The sequence below is a fragment of the Acinonyx jubatus genome, chromosome X (assembly GCF_027475565.1).
Source record: "Acinonyx jubatus isolate Ajub_Pintada_27869175 chromosome X, VMU_Ajub_asm_v1.0, whole genome shotgun sequence".
In the NCBI taxonomy this organism is placed as follows: domain Eukaryota; kingdom Metazoa; phylum Chordata; class Mammalia; order Carnivora; family Felidae; genus Acinonyx; species Acinonyx jubatus.
This window is the reverse complement of record NC_069389.1, coordinates 87,488,453-87,504,810: the sequence shown is the minus strand read 5'-3', so window position 1 is coordinate 87,504,810 and position 16,358 is coordinate 87,488,453. Positions and strand designations below refer to the sequence as shown.

At 41.9% G+C, this 16,358-nt stretch overlaps 1 protein-coding gene across 2 annotated transcripts in view; it reads left to right on the top strand.

The window, feature by feature from the left end:
• Positions 1 to 1,300: 1,300 nt before the first annotated feature.
• AMMECR1 (AMMECR nuclear protein 1) overlaps positions 1,301 to 16,358 on the top strand; it is a 112,059-nt gene continuing 97,001 nt past the window's right edge. For both annotated transcript variants that reach the window (XM_027054967.2, XM_027054968.2), the window contains exon 1: positions 1,301 to 1,829. In XM_027054967.2, the coding sequence (XP_026910768.1) occupies positions 1,360 to 1,829 (470 nt within the window). In that variant the 5' untranslated portion in view covers positions 1,301 to 1,359. The remainder of the gene's footprint in view (positions 1,830 to 16,358) is intronic.

The window sequence follows — 16,358 nt, the reverse complement described above, 5'->3', positions numbered from 1 at the left end:
ATAGTATGGTGCAGGGGATCGATATTTATTGCATGAATGAACTTTTTTCGTTCCTGCGTGGAATAAACAGCCCTCAGCTATTTGCAAGATCCCATTTAGCTCAAAGGTGACAAAATCAATCAATACTCTGATGTCTCCAAATGTACTGACACCTTACTTTGTCTAGATGTTTTGGCATGGTGTAGATACAATGCAAATAACTTACACTTTCTATCAGGCTAATTTCTATGAATTTTAATACTTGAGTTGTCTTAGGTGCCCAGAATGGGACTGACTCAATCATACACTTTCTCATTCATCCAAGCCTTCTTTGATTGAGATTTTTTTTTAATGAATACTAAGAACCATCTAATTATATACCTGAACGAAACCTTCCAACTTGTGACTAAGTACACTACCTGCCCTATTTACCTGTAAGATCTGTGCTGACTACAGATATATTTCAAATTGCTTTGCTCCCAAGCAAAAAAACCCAAACCGAACAAAACAAGCACCCACCGCCGCAAGTTCCAGAGCGCAATCAACATCCTTGAACCAGGGAGATGTTGGTTAGGACTTTATTTTTTGCTTTTAAACGTTTGCACGGGGCTAGGAGGGAAAGTTGGGGGAACAAGGGAGAGGTACATAGATTCAGCCAGGCTCGAATATTTGTCAATAAGGAAGGAGTATTGCTCTTCGCCATAATCTTGGAAAACCCCTGGTGTGTGCTTAGGTGGGCATTAAAACGACCTCAGTGTGGCCATTTCCCTGATGGCTTTGTACATACTTTATAGGGGCGGTCTCAGGTGTGGAGCTCCAAGCACCTGCTTGCTCAACTCCCGCAGTTCAGAAACCAGCGTATTTGAGGCCGGTGGCTCAGGTTTCACGTAACTCGGCTCAAGTGTCACTAACACTATGTGCAGTGCCGGTCATCGAGCTGTGCTTTGGGACTTGGATACTTAACTTCGGACTTTCTTTCCCCCCCCCCCCCCCCCGCACTAGTTTTCCTTTCCCTTCTTCCTCCCCTGGAGTGCCCACCTCCTTCCTTTGCTCCCACTCTCTGCTTTCTCTTTCTTGTTTCCTTCTCCTTCCTCTCTCTTAGGCTTTCTGTCTGTCATCCATCCTCTGAGGGCCACAGTGCTTGAGGCTGTGCGGCTCGGGGAAGGCGCGAGTCCCCGCGGGACAGGCGCGAGGTGCGCGCTGGGCCAGGGGCGCGCGCCGAGCAGCCGCGTGGCCGGGCGGCCGGCCGGGAAGCGGCGCGCGCGCGCCCCGCGAGCCCCTGGCGCGCCCCCGGCGGCCGGGGCCGCAGCGTGCTCGCCCCCGCCGCCAGCTCGCCTCACTTATGGGTCGGAAGCGCTGCGTGGGGGAGACTGTTCCAAGATGGCGGCGGGTTGCTGCGGGGTGAAGAAGCAGAAACTGTCCAGTTCGCCCCCCTCTGGCTCGGGTGGCGGTGGTGGCGCCTCCTCCTCCTCCCACTGCAGCGGAGAGAGCCAGTGCCGAGCTGGGGAGCTGGGACTAGGAGGCGCCGGCACGCGGCTCAACGGGCTGGGAGGTCTAGCCGGAGGAGGTAGCGGCAGTGGCTGTACCCTCTCTCCCCCCCAGGGCTGCGGCGGCGGCGGCGGGGGGATTTCCCTGTCGCCACCTCCGAGCTGCGGAGTGGGGACCCTACTTTCTACCCCGGCCGCCGCCACCGCTTCCTCGCCCTCCTTGTCCGCCGCCTCGTCCTCATCGCCCGGCTCCCGGAAGATGGTGGTGTCAGCGGAGATGTGCTGCTTTTGCTTCGATGTGCTCTACTGTCACCTGTACGGATACCAGCAGCCCCGGACCCCCCGGTTCACCAACGAGCCCTAGTGAGTACCGTGCCCTCCGCCGCCCTCTCCCTTGCGCTCGGGATGGGGCTCAGAGTTGAAGCAAAGTACGAGTCCGCCTGCCCGCCGGCGGTGGCCCCTGCCTCTCTCTCTGTCCGGGTCCCCGGAGCCACTCGACCTAAGTAAGGGAGGGCACCCCGCGCTTTCTGCCCTCCGAGGCAAGCACCCCACACTTGGAGCAGGGTGCTGCTGCAAGAGATGGCTCACTGGTTCCCAAAGGTAGTTCGCTTTCTCTTTGCGATAACTTCGAGGAGTTTTGACCCTTTCCTTCTCTCCTTCGCCACCCCGCGTTCCCACCGCCCTGGTTTTGGAGATCTGGATTACTCAAGGTGTTGACCTCTCCTCACTTTGGTTTCCATTTACCCCCACGTGAAAGCCCCGCCAGTATTCCCGCCCCGCGTACCTTGCACAAGGAGAGTTACCATCCCATTGCAGGGTGAAAGCAACTATCCAACTTCTGTTCTGCTAGTGATGGAACTTAGCTCCGGAGCTTATGAGGTTACCCGTCTTTTCCTTCGGGTTTCCTTGAGTCCGGGGGAAGGAGGAGGTTTTTTTTGAAAAACACATTTTCCCTTCCTACCTATTTTTATCCGAACATACCCATTAAAATGTGTTTCTAGTGAAGCGCACCGCCAGCTCTCACAGAAGAGTGAGACCTCTTTTTTTTTTTTTTTTTTGTTAATTCCACCGCCTGCGTAATAGCTCATTCAGAGAGAGCTGTCCCCTATACAGTCACTGTCAGTTTGTACGTTAAGCGTGCATTCGCTTTTGTGTCGATTTCACTTGTAAAAAATCTGTTAGGCTCCACGATTTGAGAGATAATTAAACAATCCCAACAGTAAGTGTGTAGGAATTTTTATGCTTTCTTTTGGCTTGTGTACTTTCAGTTATTTTACCCTTCAAGTGTGTGGTTGAAATTGTTTAAAATAGCAGTTACAGCTAAAAGCAGGTTAATTCTAATCCCCATCCATTTGGATGTGTGGGAGATGGGGCATATGGTTTTTTTTTTTTAATGTGTAAACTGAGTGTAAACTGATTTTTTGAGTTAAATGCTAGACAGAATGTAAAGCCCAAGGAAGGGCAGAATGACAAAGAGGGTAATTGTTTTTATTATGAGTTCTTAGCATCATCAACAACAAAAATAATAGAGAAAAATTTCTGTGAAACTTCTGCTGAAAACCATCAACCCTTTTCCTAACTAACACAAGTGCCCCTTGTCGCCATATCATAAATACCTGAATTGATGTTCTTTTCAAACTGCTTCTTTTCATTTTGTGAGATTAGGGGATTAGACTACTACTGGATAAGTATAAACACTTCTGCCTAGACTAAAAATATTAAATTAATATGTAAAGTGCAAATTGCAATAAAGTGTCCTGGTAATTTTAAATTTGTATTGTTTGTTTTCTTTGGCTTAGTACTTTAAATGTATTTAATTTTGTATTTTTGCCACTGTTCTGTGGTCTGTGCATTTTCATTCTGACTTGCTTCATCTTTGGGCATTTATTCATAAAAAATGCATGAAAGAGCATCCAGACTGACACTTTGCCCAGTAAACTAAATATTTTAGAAATTTCATAGTTTTAATTCTGGGAATGTACATCCTAAACCCACACCTTTACTTAACCAATTTGGTTTTTGGTTAAGAAGTCAGATTCATTTGAAAGAAACTGCCATGTAAAAAAAAAAAAAAAGATCTGTGAAATATTTATTAGCTTGAGTCACTTATTTGTGACTTCTCTGCCTTCTCTTGGATGTCTATGATGTATTAAAGCCAGTCGTGGGATGATACATAGATTGGCTCTGCAAAGTCATGGGACTGCAAAAATTCACTCCTGTTCAGTTACATGACTTTGGCAAAGGCTGTTTTACTATTCACGCTCCGTTGCTCCAAAGCATATGAGAACACACTTTCGGGAGGTGCTATTTTCACACATTTTCAAGTGAGTTTGGGTTAACTGAATGACTATAACGAGAAGTTTAAAAGGAAAGTGAGCTTGACCAGTTCACACAGAAAAGGGTTTTGACGCTGTCATTTTAACTGGCCACTTGGCACATGTTTTTAAGGTATTGCTTGTCTTCTAATACCCCATCCCCTGGATTTCTTTTTCATGGACTTAAACAGATAAGGCACACTTTTCACCATCACAGATATGTTGAAACAGTGGTGGAAGAATCATAACCATTACCATCTAGCAGGCCTTGAATGTGTCATGTGTTCAACGAAACAACTAATTTAGAAGAGACACTGATCACGACCAAAGGGAAGACAAACATTTACTTAAGGGGAAGGAGGACTGCGTCTTATTTTCATTTGTCTTAAAGTCATTTTTGAGGTGTACTGTGGAAAATTCGAGAAAATTTCCTAAAAGCAGTGTTTGTGGGAGTGAAGTAACTAATCTCTTGACAGCGCTTTCATGACCACCACACATTTTCTGTTTTACATATTACGTATTTAACAGCATCGTGTACTTATTAGTGGCTTTGTGCTGGGGGGGGGGGCGGGGCATAAGCTGTAAATGGACATACTTCTTTTTTTCCCCGAGTTATTAGTATCATGTCATGAGCAGCAGTGTTTGAGGTCTTGTCTCTGTCCACCAAAAGACATGCTTTCAACAAGTCAGATTCTCACGTGTAAAAGCACACGGCTTTCACCCCTTCCCTGGGCCTTTCTGTCACAATGTCTGTACGTAGTGAAATCTGCCTTTTACAGGGTTAGAAGTTCTAGATCAAATTACCCTTCCATTCTGAAAGATTATTAGAAATTTCCTCTATGTGTTTCAGGTTTGGGGAAAGGATGTCAATATATGAACAGGCTGTATGGATACAAATTATTCACTGTTGGTGGCTGTTTCTTGGAGTACCTATTCACTGCACAGAGGTGGCAGTAGCTACAGCTTGAGAGGACAGTGAAAACTTGTTTAATGGAAGACAGATAACATTCATGTTAAAAGTTAGGAACGCATTACTAAATCCCTGGTCTCCGTTGTACAGGCCCATTTGCCCACAGAAATAAGGTTTAAGACATGATTTTAAACGTGACTTTGGTTGCTTTTTACTATTCAAAATCCGAGGTCTTGGACTCATGTGGGAACCCAGACAGTCATGTTACAGGAAACCATTTGCTACAATAAAGGGATCCACTGTGCCAAGTGTTGAGCCGGTTAGATTCGAAGCGGCGGTTCTCAACTTTGGCCACCCAGTGGAATCCTTGGGGAATTATTCAACCTATGGATACCCACCCCACAATCCCAGAGATTCGGATTGAGTTGGTCCTGGATGGGGCCTGGGCATCAGGATTATTAAATGCTCCTCAGGTGATTTTACTGTGCAGCTGAGGCAGAGAACCACCCGTTGTACAATATTCAGCTGGCCCTGTCTCCTGAGATTCACATGAACTTGGTCTGGGGTGGTGCCTGGGAACCCGTATTTTATAAGCAGCCCGGTGTATTTTTGGTAAACAACCGGTTTCAGAAACACTGGCAGTGTGGCCTGCTGAAGACTTGACCCGGGAGCTTGTGTGACGTGGAGGCTCTCAGGTCGCACCTCAGACCTGCTGGATTTGAATCTGCATTTGAACAAGCTCCCCAGGTGATTCGTCTGCACTTTAAAGTTTGAAGGGGAGCGGTTCTCCAACTTTAAAGTACATCAGAATCTCCTGTAGTGCTTGTTAAAGCACAAATTGCTGGGCCCCATTCCCAGAGTTTCTGATTCAGTCTGCCTGGGGTGGGGCCCTGAATTTGCATCTCTAACCAGCTCCCTGGTGAAGCGCTCCTGCGGTTCCCAGGACCACAGGGCTGAGACCCACTGGGTTATAGAGTGGTGGGGACCCCAGGAAAGTCCTGGAGCAACTGTAAAGGGAAGGGCAGTTTCCACCGCCAGTTTTCCAGTAAAGCACTTCCTGCTTCCATGTCACTATCCTTTGTCATGTTCTTTCTAACTTAGCACCAGGGAGATTGAATGCTGCCAAGATCATAGTAAGAGTCCCAGGTTCTTGGGATGGTTTCTGTCTGCAGTAGGGGGGAGGGGTGACTCTTAGAAACCGGTGGTGTGATTTTCGGTCTTCCCCCCACCCCCGGAAATGTTAAACGTGAGGGGCACATTTTAGGGGTTAAAAACAGCACTAATATGGTATCTTAAAGTGAGTTGTATTGATTTTGGTAAGGAAAGCCCCCTTTTGTTGCCGTAAAAAAATGCTTTGATGATTAGCTCAACTAAATAACACGTTGTGATAACATTTTAAAAGCTTTTCCTTACACTTATGCTTGCCGGATTGGATTTTAAGAATTTCCCTCATTAACAAAGAAATATAAAAGGATCCTGCCAAGGCACTGGGATTGTTCAGTCTTCTATGTTTAATGCTGTGTTGCATGTCCCGTCCCATGAACTATTTGTTTTAATCTCCTTACCACCTTTGAACTTAATGCAGCCCTACCTTGTGTATAGACCATGGCTCATAAAAGATACTTTACTATTAACATCAATACTATGGTTTTCCATTGCAGTGAATGACATATAGTTTTAAAAAATCCACCCTTGGACATGCATCTCTTGAGAGACTCCAATCAGGTGTTTGAACAGTTAACTCTTTCTTGTCTTGTCACAGCAGTCAAATTACTGTTTTCCAGCATACTTGGGAGGAATTGGGTTGTTTTAGAAAGGCGAAGTAGTAACAGTCCTGTGACATGTTTAAAAAGGTGATTGGACAGTGCAGCTCAGGTCAAAGTGATATTAATGCAGCATTTTAAACACAAGCTATTATATTTCTATTGTGTCTTTTTTAATGAAGACTGACCAGAATAGCCAGAAGGTTTATCTGTCTATTGCAGATGATGCTACTGGGCCAGTACAGATTTCCCTACCTATGTTGGCATAGTGGTTGGCATAATTTTTCTTCAAGAAAAAAAAAAACACCACACATCTTGTCTGGAAAATTGTTGAGCACTTTTGAAGGTATTATGCAGGTTGTTCTTCAACAATGTTGATTTCCATTGGAGGGCAATCTAGTGTCGTGTCTTATAGAAAAGAAAGCAGGCACCCCCCCCCCCAGTTTGTCATGTATTCTGTAAAAAAAACAGCCAGTGACTGAAATGGAAGGATGTAGAAATATAAGTTACAAAATTATTTTTATATCCATGCATAAAGGTGTATGTAGGACAAGGTATATTTAGTTAAAAAGAAAAACTCAAAGCTTATTTTACCTTCTCCCCCATATGGACAAAGGGAGTGATCATCTAGCTCATAATTTTGCTTGCTTAGGAATAGTGTTTGTGCTGCATCAGGTCCCATTTAGTGGGTGGCAACCAAGCAGGGATCTTTGCTGGGATCTCTCAGTCCAATAGGAAGAAAGACCACTGCTGAGAAAGTGACAAATGCTCTGTTAGCCCATGTGCATGAGTTGTTGGGGTGTTTTTCCCTAAGTACGGGTTTCACAGAGACACGCTAATGTTCACATTGCTGTCTTTAAAAAACTGTATACACTTTTTGAAATTGTATTTGTGTTGAAACACTACACCTTATTATTGCAAAGGATTATAATTTTGAAGTCAGTTGGGCTTCCCACTTAGAGACCATCTTACTTTCTGAGAATGTGTATGTGTGAAACACTAAAACTTGTGCAATGAGATTAGTCAAAGTTCCCTATTTCAATAGGCGTTATTCTGTTCTCTCGATGTCACACATGCTTGCCTGTTTTAAAGCCTCACAATGACCGGGGCTTTTTACATTTAAATTTTCTTCAATGGTCTTTTTTTTTTTTCTTTTAGAACTTGTGTAATAATGTCTCTTTTTGATACTGTTCTGAATCAATTAAGCTAAGTAAGTGAGGATCAGCAGTAAAAGCCAGGGGCTGCCAAGAATGGACTGTCAATGTGTAAGCTCTCTTTCCCCAATCAGTAATTGGGCGGTTGCTCACAGGACACTGGAGACAGTGTGGGAAGCCAGCGGTTGTGCAGGTGGGAAGAGTAGATTCCCCAACAGCAAACTTAGAGGTGAGCTTCTGTAGTTACAGTGCTGCTAAGAGCAAAAATGAGCTACAAGCTTACGTAGTAGAAATAAAAGAGCCCGAAGGAAGAAGCGTGGTGTAATAGCGTAGCTGGTTGGGTGGAGCATAGTTTATGTTTGGTCCAACAATAAGTGGCATCTTTTCTATCTAGTGTGGGTGTATTTTCTGTAGCCCTTAATGTACCATACTTGCAAACTTGCTCAACCTTAAAAATGTTAGTTTTGAAAAGCTGCATGGAAATTTTATGTCATTTTATGTTATTTCATGGAAAATTAAAAAAAAAAAACCTGTTATTTCTTGTAGCATGTACGTTAGGCCGAGTTCCTTGGTTGGAAAGCGAAGAAACAGTTCTGTCCTCACAGAGCTTACAGTCTTGTTCAAGGTGTGGTACAGACATCAAAGTCACTTCAAATGCTGACACTGCAATATATACATGATTGTATATGAATTAAAACAAAATGGAAAACACCGTACGTAAGCATGGTGATGCCATGGAATAAAGGAGTGGTTAGGAAGAAGGCTTTTGGGAGAGGATGACTCCTGAGCCAAGTTTTGAAATGGCAAGGGTACAGAGATCACTGGTGAAGAGTCTGGTGTGACCAGTAGATCTTGAAGTCTTACTGGCGGTTCTCGAACTCATTGGTCATCACCACACCTCTTGTTACAGTACGTGGGGATTCCCAGCAGCTGTCTTCAGCTGCCAGCTTGCACCCTCAGCATTCTTCATACCACTCCCCTTGCTCTGGTCTCAAAGATCAGAAAACTTCAAGGAAGCTCCAAGTAGGCTTTTGTCTTGGGAACCCTGTGGGAAGGCTGGATAAACGATAAGTGGATCTGGTTGTTGTTTTTCGTGTTAGGAAAAGAACAGTATTGACAGAAGAGCCCTCCGGGATGTAAGATGAATTGGAAGGAGAAGAGTCTCATGATAGGGGATACCAGCTGGGTTTGAAGTCTGAGGGCACTAGGAAGACTGGCATTGGAAAAGTGGGGAAGCCACCCTAGGGGCAGAGTTCATGCATATAGGAATGTGGCAAAAGCGAGACGTGGAAGAAGGTATCAGCATATGCAGGGACTCGCACTCCAGGGCCAGGTTTTGTGTGGGAGTGGAAAGATTGCAGCTCACCTGTTTTTTGGCTGCCATCCTTGCCTCCTCTTTTCTTGGCTCTGGGCCTAGCTATTCTTGTGCTCAGGAAAAGTTTGTTCAACAGCTTAGTTGGAATGGCTATGAAATTTGATCTCAAGTGTAAGAACCTCCCCTCCCCCTTCACCTATTCCCAGTTGTATCTAAATTTGAGAGAAAGGAGAGGAAGACACGTTGGTTTATAGAATTTGGATCAAGTGTAAATATCCCTGAGATAGCTTTTGGGTGAGGACCTGAAATTAATTGACTGCATGTAAGTAAAGAGGCATTGCAGACAAAGAAAATTCTACCAAATTCCCATTGCTGGGGGAAGTGAAAGGGAGAGAGGCTTTGAACATAATTTTGTTTACAAGCCTGAGGAACCAGGAGGATGGTGGTCCCACTAAAAACATGGAGCTGAAGGTATGGGAAAAACAAATAGTTGCCCAGGTGAAATCAGATTTCTCATTATGTGGTTTTCGAGTGTTGGCAGTTATCAAATGTCATTTCTTTTTCAATTAACAGAACCACAGAGCAGCGACAGAGCTATTGTGAGGGTTTGGTCAGTCTCTTGGATCCCTACAGCCTTCCCTGCCCTAGTTGGGACTTTGAATGCTCAGATGAGTAGAGATCAATGATAGTTTTCAGCTTTGTGTTGCTAGTAAAATACTTGACAGAATGTTGGGTCTCCTGAATGTAGCCATATATATATATATATATAATATATGTGTGTGTGTATATATATATATGTGTGTGTGTGTGTGTGTGTGTATGTGTATATATATATTATATATATATAATGTGTGTATATATATTATATGTGTATATGTGTGTATATATATGTGTGTATATATATGTGTATATATGTACATATATATATACACACATATATATACACACATATATATACATATATACATATATATGTATGTGTGTATATATATGAGTGTATATATATATTATATATATATATAATGTGTGTGTATATATATTATATATGTGTATATATATATATATATATATTCCATTTGTAGAGCAGTCAGCGATTCTTATGTTTCCTTATGTGAATATCATAGCAGAGCATTCAGCAAAAATAGAGCCTCATGGAGGACCATCTCAAGAACTTGTAGTTTCAAACCTTGGATTAAAGGAAATTTCTGAAGGGCTGGAAGTACGGTCTGGTACTAGATTCTCAGTCCTGTGTCGTCCTCAGGCTTAGCAAGTAAGAAATCAAACTGGATCCATTTTGCAGCATTGCTCACAGTGAATGATAGATGCTATCAATGGACAGGACTGGCCATATTGCTTCATGGTCATTGTGATCTTCAGTGGATGGGCAAATGTGAAAGCTCTGCTTGAGTCCAGGCCTACTAATATTAGTTTTTTAAAAAATGAGGTCTGTGATAGTCTTGATGATTCTTGCCTTTCCTCTATCTGTTTCATTTTACAGATAATCCACACTGTGACCCAAAGCCACATGCAATGCTGGGAGAGCACAGTTGACTGTATTATGCAATATCCTGCCAGAAGATGCTGACCAGCTCTCTAGTAATGGAAAGTAGTGAGATTGACTTAACAGCCTATGTAGCTTGCCTGGCCATTCCATATATTTTCTGTAAGCATATGACACGCAGTTCTAGTAATGTACCTTGTATTGAGATTTTGGATCCCTGCAAGGTGTCAACACCAGATTCTATGCTTTGCTTCAGGCATGAGTTGATCTCTGAGTCATTCTCATTGAATGGAATCTATGAAAAATTGGTTTTTGTGCTGTCAGCCTCTAGGCCCCACCGCACTGTGACTGCCTCAAAGAGATGCTTATGTGTTAGCCACACTAGTGTGCTGCTTCTCTGTGACATTATTATGGCCTATGTAGCCTAACAACCATAGAGGCATAGATGTTTGGGGTGTAAGCAAGTGATATAGCTGGTGAAACTTGGGTCTCAGTATATATGTCATTGTAGTAAGAGAAATACCTTTCGTATCCTGATTTTGAACAACAGTGAGGTAAGTGTTTAGATGATGGGTCCTTTTTTACATCCTTTTCAAGTTATTATTTGGTAAGTGGAAGCTGATGTTGGTAATTTGGTCACTAAGGGAGAATCTCACGAAGTCTTCTGGCCTTTTTCCATGTTAGAGCATTGCTCTCAAGGCATTTTACGAAGTTTCCCATGATTAAAACAAATCGACAACTCTCCATGCTTCCTTGGCACTCCAAACCCAAGACTTGCCATCAGCGTGGCATACTTGGTTTCTTAGTTCATGGAGTAGCTCTTTGATGTTAGGACTAAGTGTCAGGTAATCAGTGAGTAAAGGTTTTTGCATCTACCCCACCCTCTTGTCAGTTCAAAAAGCTCTCACAACAACAAATGGGAATGCTACTGTTCTCTTTCTCTGACACTAATAAGGTGATGATGTGTGGTTTCTGATGCGTTTTACCCCACAGACTCCTCAAACCATTGCTCTGTTTGGTAAGTCCTTTTGCAGAAATCTACTCTTTCACCATGGGAAAGCGTTAACTCTGTGGAGAAAGAGAGTCACAGAGGGCTGGAGGCAGGAATGGAGGGCACATGGGAGCCAAGGAGGGAGAAAAATGCGATTATCGTCAAGTGAGGTGAAGCCTGGATTCAGGGAAGAAAAAGAAGACCTAGTGCCTGGTCTGGAGTAGGGCTGCCCCAAGAGGCATATTTTGAAATATTACAAACCCGGGGATACCTCCTTTAGAACCAGTGGCCATGGTGCTCTTGTTAAAAAAAAAAAAAAAATTATTCCTGAGAAACAGATGCACAGCGTAAAATATAGTAATACTAGAAGACTTGTATATGCACCCCCTGAGTACTTCCAAGAGACCATGTTGAAATGAGAATGAGGTCTCTGGGCAAGTTTGGTGGCCATGGGACAGATAGCCTAAGTATACCCCAAACAGATAAAATGTAGGCACTCTCTGATCATCATTGTTTCTTTTTTTCTTGGCTTGTCTCCGAACATAGTTCTAAATCCTCAGGTGTTCAGATGTGTCTTATTTTTAGATCTGTGTTTTTCGGTGGTAAGAGATGTATGAAGTTTCATTTATAGCTTGCGCAGTTATTCTCCATAACCAAGATTATGGAGCAGATAATATTAAAGGATAGACTCAGCTATAATTTCAGACTGCAGAATGCGGTTATGCATAGGAAGGCATTCTGTTGACCAGATTCTGGTCTTCTATACCTTTTCTCCAGTGTCTCTCAACAGGACATACTATGGTCCATCTAATTTGCCGACTACATTCTCACAGATAACTGGAGGGTCGACCATTTTCAGTTAATCAGTTTCTCTTTAATCATACAGATGTATGCTTCTTTTAGAAAATTAATTGATATATCTATGAATTAGTGGTTAAAAAAAACCACATAACATGAGACCAACCCTCTTTCCAGATTTTTACGTGTACAGTACAGTACTGATAACTGTAAGTGCCATGTTTAGCTTATTTTTTAAAAATTGTTTTTAAAGTTTATTTATTTGTTTTGAGAGAGAGAGAAAGAGCATGCATATGTGCACAAGCTGGGGAGGGGCAGGGAGAAAGAGAGAGAATCCCAGGCAGGCTCCACGCTCAGCTCAGTGCGGAGCAGGACACAGGGCTCAATCTTCTCACCAACCGGGAGATCGTGGCCTGAGCTGATATCGAGAATCTGACGCTTACCTGACTAAACCACCCTGGTGCCCCTAGCTGATTTTTTTAAGGTACGTGGTAGTGGCTCCACCCCAAAGCAACTAATGTTTCATTAGAATTTGGGAAAGCTCTTAAAACTTAATCTTGCAAACATGTATTAGAGATGTACAAAGCTTATTGACAGGAGAGCCTAATTGAGGCTTTGAAGTATTTATTTTTCCAAGCTTACTGAACAGTATGAGTAAACTAGATTAAAGGCATTAGAGTCAGAAAGAACCGTTAAAAAATGTTTCACTCTAGTAGGGTGTCAGTATTTGACGTGGCATTTATCATTCACTTTATTAGTATACTTAATACCACCTATCTGTATTTGAATAGAGCTTGATTTTCTAGCTCTCTTTTTGCTATCCTCTGTTCTTTATGGCTTTCTAATGAATTTGCTAATGATCATATAAGGAAACATCTTTGATAGGTAGGAACTTTGCCATTGTTTACTCAGTCTTAACAGTGAAAGGACCAAGGGCCAAGGCATTACAGGGGAACGTTCGTTTTGACAGCTGAACCTGATATATCTGAGGAAATGTGTTTTCTAGAGAGACGGAAAATTGGAAAACACGTTGCCTAATGGGATACCATAAGTAAGGCCTTTTAAGTCCATATGTGTGTATATAAACCACTTTAGTTAAGCACTTCTTGAAATTGCTTCTTATTTGCTTTAATGAAAAGCTCATATCTAAAGCCAGTAGTGGAGTACTCACTTTGGGAGCACATATACTAAGTGTGGTAGTGGAATCTGAAATAATAGGTATGGTCAAGTCATGGGTCTTGAAAGTTGTTTATTTGCCTCATTGTCTACGCAGCCAATGCGAGATTCTTTAGCGGAGGTGTAGAAATTTTTTAATATTCTCCCTCAATTGTGATGCATTAATTTGGATTGTGGAGCAGTTTCTAACTTCTTCCATTTAGGGATGGCTTTGCAGCTTTAGAGAAGAAAGTAGAATTTCCACTATGATTATCCCTTTCCTTGCAGACCTTTTAAAATAAATATTTGTTTAAGCTTCAAGATTTATTTGACAATATTATCTTAAGACGGTGTATTTTACATCAAAACCTATCGTTCACACCTGGTACTGCTCTTCATATTGTAAATTCTCATATTTCAGTTCAACAAGTCATATAGTGGTTATGTGTGGAACACCATGGGTGTAAGGTAGAGGTCTATAAAATAGGCATAAGCCATGCTTCCTGCCCTTGAAAAGCTTGCAGTCATATTGAGGAGGTTCATGAAACAGATAATGGGGTCACATGATTTAACGGCTGAATAAATGATGGAGACAATGAGGTCTGTAAGAGTTTGGACAAAGACTAATGTGGGCTTGGATTATACAGGAGGGCTTCATGGACAAAGTAGGATTCAGGCTGGGAAGACCTTTCACAGATGGATAAAGCATTCTAGACAGGGAAACAACTTAAAGACACAGAGGTCAGAAAGAGCATTATACAGTAGTCAATGGGTACCAATCAAAGGTATATTGAAGCGGGGGAGATCGTAGCAAGAAAAGGGACTCGTCAAGCGATTGCTATAATTCAAGCATTGGGAAATGAAGGTCTGCCAGTTGACAATTTTAAACTATTAATGGCCTGTGAATTGCTTCTTTCTTGGTAAAGTTTCCCTTTTGTCCAGTTAATTATGCCTCAGCAGCTCCTTTAATGTCATGAATGTCATGAAGCCTGGACAAGAGACTTGGAAATAACGTAAGCAGGAGTCTGCTGTGTAGACAAAGTGCTTTCATTTATCAATAGACATTCAGCATAAGTCAGTTAGATTAACACTGGTTACATCACCCTTTGCCTGAGTGCCTTCTACATTCAGTGTTCTTTTTTTCTTCGAAACTTCAGTGTCTCAAATGTGAAGTTGAGAAAGTTGAGTACCAACAAAGATTGTGTAATTTAAAAAATAAGCTACCCTATTATAGAATTAAATGGCTTTAAACCACTTTTTTTCTCCTTAAATGAATGAAGAGATTTTACTTGGATGTTACAATTGTAACTCACATAAGGTAGGTCCTGGAAAATGATAATAATTATAGGAGAATTGTGTGCTAATCATTGAATGATGTTATTTATCAAATTAGCTTCAACATAGATTAGTCTAATGGGTATGTTCTTTCTGGTTCCTAACATGCCCTATTCTAGAATGCTACAACTCTAAGACACAAACTAGATAAACAAAATCTGTAAAAGTTTTGTAGTGTTACCCAAAAACAAAATTCTAAAATGGTTTCCTGAATTACAATAAAACAACATATTTTTATTTTATGTTGAACAAGGTTTACCCGTTGAAGAAGAAAGAGCAGATTCTTAGTATTTTTGTTGATGATTTGTCTGTAATTATATGAGATATACGTTTAGGACCCAAAACAACTTTTTCAGTGATCACTGTAAAATTTAGTTTCCTTTCATTTTATTTTAGTAACTCTCTTCTTTTTTTCCTCCTGACTATGTTTCAGAATAGAAGAAAATTATTTCCTAACTGTTAGACTGATCTCTGACAGGGTCTAGCCACATAACCATGAGTGTTGTGGCAACGTACTCAGGAAGGAGAAAAACAACACTGGCACAGTGCTTATTAGCAGTGTTCTCTGCCTAGTCAGTTCGGGGTTGTCGTTGTTGTTGTTGTTTTTTAATAAGTAAACGAGCTCTCCATGTCATAGCCTTGAAGTACATATTACTACAGTGAGGTAAAGGAATGCCAGATGTTAAAAGAAAAGAGTGGTAGTGAAGTCTTTTTGTGTCCAAGCTTTTGAAGAAGACATGGACTTTGACCTAGGGACACGATTGTAGACCTTTATTAATAAAGGTGAACACTCTCATCAAGGGAAGGAGAGGTGATTTTGTTTATACAGGGTTGCACTGTTTAGATGCCAATTTCACTTTTCACAGGCTTCAAACAATAGGCACGTTAAATGGGCAGTGGCCTCGCCTCCATAGTGTGGAGCACAATCAAGGAAAAAAAAAAGGCAGTGGTTTTCCGTTTTGGCTATGGCAAGAGAACAAGCAAATCCTATTTTAAAGTGAAAAAAATGGGTGTGGGTCCAAAGGGTCCTGGTTCCTGTCTCCGTTGGCTGCTCTTAGAACCTTTGCTGTGTTTATTTCAGTACAGTCTAGAGAAATTCAAGTCAGTTTTTACAGAAGAGGAGCATTTCAGTCTTGAAGCTTTCTTTCACTTCCATGAAGAGTATAATTATTCACCATCCCATCATAACCATGTGTTAACCCTTTGCTAACTTAATTAACTTGCACCAGCCCAGCAGAGCCACTGGTGCTGTCTTGTTCTCAGAATTATTGTTATACTTATTTGTGTATTTTTGACTCCTTATCTCTCCCACCCCAAAATTGAAGTATAAGTCAAGGAATATCCTTCTCTTCCCCTACCTCAACATAATTTCTCTTTGGAGCTTTGTCACTTTTGAGAGAAGCAGTCTTGAATATCTGAAGACTTTATAGCAACTACATTAAGTAATTTTTGCCACTTAAATTCTAGTAGTGTTTACCACTTTGCATTATCTAGAAAGCTTGCTGGTTCTGCTAGTCTTCCAATTTGGGGAGGTGGTAGAGTGATGAGGAATAAGAGATTGTAAATTGATGACTTCTAAGTTTTTTCAAACAGTGGATTTGAATATCTAAAGGAGTGTGTTTAACTGGACTGATTTTCAATTTGGGCAGTGCTAG